Raw genomic sequence first — 5799 nt, 5'->3', positions numbered from 1 at the left:
TCGATATGTCTGTACTGAAAATAACTACATACAACTGTAATAACTATAGTCATTCGTAGTTATGTTCTTTCTTTTTACTCCAAATATTGAGTCAACCAATTATGTACACACGAATATTGGCTTATACAAAAGAAATTCATAAACCCCAATAACAAAAATTTACAATTTCAATACTTATATTATACATCACCTCATAAACAACAAATACAAATCAAAAATACACAAATATATGCATATGTAACTACATATAATCTCCAATGTATTATAATACATAATATGCATAAATATATACATACGAACAATATGACATTATCTAGTAAATTTCATCCATAGAATAAACAAAATATTACCATTTGTCCTCTTTAAAAGATGAAATGAACACACTGGAAATATTAAATACGAATAAATAATTATTAAAAAAACACGATATCTATAACATCGCAGCCGATAGTAGGTCCCACATGCGACACCTTCTGTCGAACAAGCTTTCCAAGTAAAAAACACTCTGCTCTTTGTACCGTAGCCATTGCGGATTAAACGGTGGTACGGGAAATTCATCGCACATACGCAGCAGAATAAAGCTCCGCGGAGTTTCTTCATATCCTACAGCCATCACACACGATAACCGCCCAAAACCATCGGGCGAGACCAGGGGCAAATGGGTCATTTTCTGTTTTCCAGATATCTCCACCACCATCGCGTTGTAACACGTGGCTATAACTAACCCCATATCCGATAGATTCATCCACCGCTCCGCCGGTGCTGACGTGTCCGTCCAGTGACACAATGATGACATCATACGAGCTACGTGTTGCTCCCCTTCCATCCCACCACCATACACCGTTGTGTACATTTCGAACCGATCGGAAAGCTCGGTGAACAAGGCTTTCCTTACTTCCATCCAATGATCTTGACTTCCCATAACAACTTCTGCTACACATCTGTAACCGCAGTTACCGTTATTAACCCAAGAAAGTACAAAGGGCACGACAAACGCAGGTACGAACTCACTAAGGTCAAAGCTCGCACTCGTTTCTTCTATAGATCCCGATGAAGATAGAGTAGATACATTCTCCTCGGGTGGGCATTTTGGTAATTGTGCGGGTGGCTCTTTCTCAGGATCAATGTATGGGAACAATTCATCCAAGATTTTGTTTTGTTCAATTTGCGGCAGCAAACGCAACTCGTCGAGCAATCCTACCAGCCTAGCTTTGGCGGCTTCTTTGGCTCTAATTTTCGGCAAACAGTTCACACCCGTAGTTCTCCAGAACAAATGAATTTCATCGCTGTAGATTATATTTCTGTCGCGCTCTTTTTCCGCAATCTCGTGTTCACATGGGAGGCCGTGAGTCGATCTCAAAGAACAGCTACATTTTTCTTGATGTTTCCATAATCCTCTCGACCATCCAGCCCTGTGCTCGTGATCCATCTTTTTCAGTGCTTCGTGTGTGACAACTCCCGCCAGATTCCGGAAGCTCCACGGGTAGGTCACGGCGTGCGACTCAGTCTTGCTCGATTTGTCTAATTCGATGAATATTTCATCAATCCGACCCTCCAACTGCGAGTCAACCAGCTTCCACATAACGTCGAATTTGTCGGTCGAGGAGCACAGCCAACTCTTCAGGGACGAATGAACACTCTCCACTCTGGAAAAACCAAACAAATACAACGAAAAATTAAAAACTCGTATTTAATATTTATTTAACAGAGAAACGCAGAAGTAACGGAAATACATGTTCATCGTCGTGTTGCCAAAGTGCATAATTTGATCGGTCCAAGCGCGCACGAAATTCTCCTTGTGCACAAGCCAAGTTTCTTGGATGTACGTTAGTAGCGGACCGTAACTCTTGCAGTGCTGTAATATTTGCCCATAGCACATCTCAAATTCCGGCACCGATTGAGAATCCACCATCCTTTTCCATAGCCCAGTTCTGAATGCAGCACCGGCTCCTTTGCCACCCATATGCTTCGCTGCATTTAACTGAACATTTTCGTCTACATGGTTTAAACATAGAAGGTGGTGCGTCTCCGGGAAAACGCAATCGAGCGCCTTCATTAGACCCACCTCCCTACGTGTCACAATCGCACCGGGTCCCACGCCATCGTCGAACAGAGACTTCAAGTTCCACATTGCCCATCGATAGTGCTCCTCGGAACCATTTCTCGAGAACGCCACTGCAACATTGAAGCTCTTCCCCACAGGGGTCGCTCCAACAATCTCCAATAGAGACGTCTTATACCTATTATAAAACAAATAAAAATATTATAAACTGCAATATTAAATAAAGGGAACAATTGTAATAAATCATGCAGTACTTGTTAGTTTCGTATGTGGAATTCATTTGCAGTACGTATGGGTATAGCTTTAGCAGCTCGATTGACTCTCGATGGACGAACATAACGTCCATTATCTGACCTGTACTCGGATCCGCTCTAAGCCATTTTACGTACTTATTTTCCTCAATACATTGCATCAGTTGTTGCATAAGTGTTCTCCCACTCATAGCTTCGGCTTTGATCTTGGTTCTCGCATTATATATATGTCTCAACGATGTTTTGATGCCCGGATTCTCTTTCCTCAAGTGCTCCAAAATATCCTTCGGTTTTACGTTGTTCTTGAGCAGAGCTGCAGTAGTTTCGTATTGTTCTTGAGTTAATCGACTAACTAACGAGGAGCCGTAGTCGTATATCTTCAAGGGGTGGTTGTGCTTCCCATTCGTTATCGACAGTTTCCATACACCGTTTCTTTTCTTTCGGCCTGACAACATGAAAGGGCACTGACATTTTTTCGTGACATTAGTTTTTCCCGTGTTTCGTGCTTTCCCGTAGCGCTCACACGTTATAAATACGTTATCTATTTTTGTACTCTGTGTAATTAGAAACATATCATGTTCCCGACCAGTTGACTTTGCCCATTCTTTCAGTTCCTCTTTACTGCTAAAGGCCTCGTTTGTCATAAAATACTCACTGTAATCAACTTCCTCAAATGTCTCTAAAACCTGATTGAAAAAAATAACAACACGGTCAAGAAAACTTCCCAAAGTATCTCGTGTTTAGTAAAAGTGGTTGTAGCAAATCCCGAAGAAAAAAATATCAAATAAAATGCACTGTAAGGCATAAATGAAGGAATTTACCTTCGTTTTTTTCACCACAGGCTTACGCTGCCTCTTTCTGGGTTTTCTAGCTTTGTCCAAAGCCCCATTAGCCTCTGTGATTAGTATAAAAGACAAATTATAACTTTGGTAAAGAACAAGAGTTTTCTGCGAGGTGATAAACGAAAACAAAAAGGAATTTCCATGATCGAAGCAACATACACAATAGTGCGTGTAGAAAACTATATGAAACTAACCATCGACTTATGCATGGACAAACCAAACAGTAGAACATATATAAGTGTTCGATCACGTGAAAGCACATATCTCTCTAAGTCATACGAACTCAAAGAAAACGAATGCATCAAAAAAAATCGTTTCCCTTCATCGAAAAACGAATAGGCGAAAAAACGGAATCAGATACTTGACCCACTACTTAAAAGTTAAAAGTGACGGAACACAAACGGCAAAACGAAACAAAACCACAAAATTCCTTTCTTTAGAAACTCACTGATTTCGTTCGGTTTTTCAATCTGCCCTGTAAATGTCACCGGAATATTCTCCAAGATTCCATCTTCTCTCACTGCAATCCTCCCCTCTTCATTCTGTACAACAAGCGTTGTCACTAGTTTTAGAAGCTATTGTATGAACACTTTTTTTTAATTTATTTTATACTTCAAAGTAACAAAATCTTCATCAATAACACATGCACAAATCTTTTAAACTGAAAAATCAAACGAAAAAATCAAATTTCCAAATAAAATAAAATGTTGGTACACCAGGACACGATCAACATAAAACCTTCAGATTGGGCAAAAATTCAGGCAAAATTGGATTAAAATATACATAATTTAAATACCTTTTCGGAGATTGAAAAACAAAAACCCAGGTTTACCAGCTTCAAATCCTTTTCGGGGATTTCCCAGGCGAAAGCATCGTTAGGGTTCATGATTTTGGCAAAATTGGGCGTCTTCTTCACTATTTCATGGACTTTTCGGAATTAATTGATTTATGTTTTACTGAATGACAATGCCAAACGGCGTCGTTCCTACTGGTACCTTGCTGTTGGCTGTCTTGCAGAGAGTGTTTGCTTTTAATTTTGGGGGAAATGTAATTAAATTTTTCGGTTTGAGCTTTATATATATTTATTATTTGGGTCTATTAGATATAACCCCTTTAAACATTCAAATAATAGGGATAGACTCAAATTTATATTTGTCATTTTGATAACAACCCAAACTTTTCCTAATTACATAATTACCCTCAAACAAATCCCACAAAACCCGTTACTTTACCTTTTGAAATAAAATCAAATCACTTCCTATTTTCCCGTTAAATCACTATCATCCCAAACTCACTATCGAATAAACTGCAAAACCTCCCAGAACAACTTCCCGATACGGCCGATTGAAAGGGGAAGAAGTCTGCACTGCCGTGAAACGACGATTTTCGTGCACTCCGAGCAAGCTGTCGTAGGTACGTCGTCGCCACTCGCTGAATCGCTATCATCCATCGATTTGTTGATATGTTTTGGTTAAATCGACTATTACGTTTGTGTAGTTGCAGATCTCTTATAAATCGCATACCGAATTCGAGCACTAAATCAGTGATATTGCAACAATTGATGGGCAGGACATCCACCAGAAGTGATATCGTCGTTGGCCGCCGCCGTCGCCGTCGCCGTCACTGCTCCAATCTAGGGTTACTCAAATCTAGGATTACTCAAATCTAGGGTTTTGATAATTCTTCGGCCCATAGTTGATTAACGAGATGCATAGTTGAATTACATCTGTATTAATATACTATCCCATATCATTTAATAGACTATCCCACTGGTATAATTTTACTATGGATCTCGTTAATCGACTATGGGCCGAAGAATCATCAAACCCTAGATTTGAGAAGTGACGGCGGCGGATTTGTGTTTTAAAATTAATAGACTATCTCATATCTTTTAATAGACTATCCCATGTATCTAATTCGACTATGAGTTTAGTTAATTGACTATTGGAAAAATAATAATATATATGGAAATAAAATAATATGTTTGTTTGAAATACTAATTAATTAGGGTAATTTTCCTTATTATATGAAAACGATTAAGGTAAATAATAATATATATGAAAAAATAATAATATATATGGAAACTGAATAATATGTTTATTTGAAATACTAATCAATTAGGGTAATTTTCCTTATATCATGAGACTATCTTATTAATCTAATTCGACTATGGATCTCGTTAATCGACTATGGATCCCGTATTATTCAACCACATAGTATATTAATAATTTCAATATAGTACATTGATCTGCTATGATAGTATATTACGGTTATAGTAGTGATATGAATTGTGTTACAAACAATATACCACTGAAATGACAAGAACATTGATAACAACACCAACGTAAAGTATTCCAACATAACCAATAAAATAGTACATTAATAATCTCATAATTTCAATCTAGGGTTTTGATAAAATACATAAAATACATCATAACACAATCAAACTAATATGTCGAGTTAAAAAACTCTAGTACATTAATAATCTCATAATAGTATAATAAAATGATAATGGTAGTATCATACGATATTCATAATAGTATACTACTGTATTACAACGGTTTAAAACTTAACCGAAGTTACCGAGACATTACATCGTAAACACCTCTTTATAGCAACCATCCCACCAAACCTCGACAAAATC

General features: G+C 37.9%; 1 protein-coding gene across 1 annotated transcript; it reads right to left on the bottom strand.

Moving 5' to 3' along the window:
- Positions 1-220: 220 nt before the first annotated feature.
- Positions 221-4231, bottom strand: LOC105972579 (uncharacterized). The gene is made up of 6 exons (XM_012997542.2): positions 3952-4231; positions 3604-3697; positions 3135-3208; positions 2317-2999; positions 1734-2240; positions 221-1646 (listed from the first exon to the last, which is right to left on the bottom strand). Exons 1-6 carry the CDS (start codon positions 4039-4041, stop codon positions 431-433), a joined length of 2664 nt encoding a protein of 887 aa, XP_012852996.2. The 5' UTR covers positions 4042-4231; the 3' UTR covers positions 221-430.
- Between the last annotated feature and the right edge of the window lie 1568 nt (positions 4232-5799).

Source organism: Erythranthe guttata, chromosome 4 (genome assembly GCF_056151865.1).
Source record: "Erythranthe guttata isolate IM_541 chromosome 4, IM_541, whole genome shotgun sequence".
NCBI lineage: Eukaryota > Viridiplantae > Streptophyta > Magnoliopsida > Lamiales > Phrymaceae > Erythranthe > Erythranthe guttata.
Note: the sequence above shows the minus strand (reverse complement) of the source record. Positions and strands in the feature narration are given on the sequence as shown.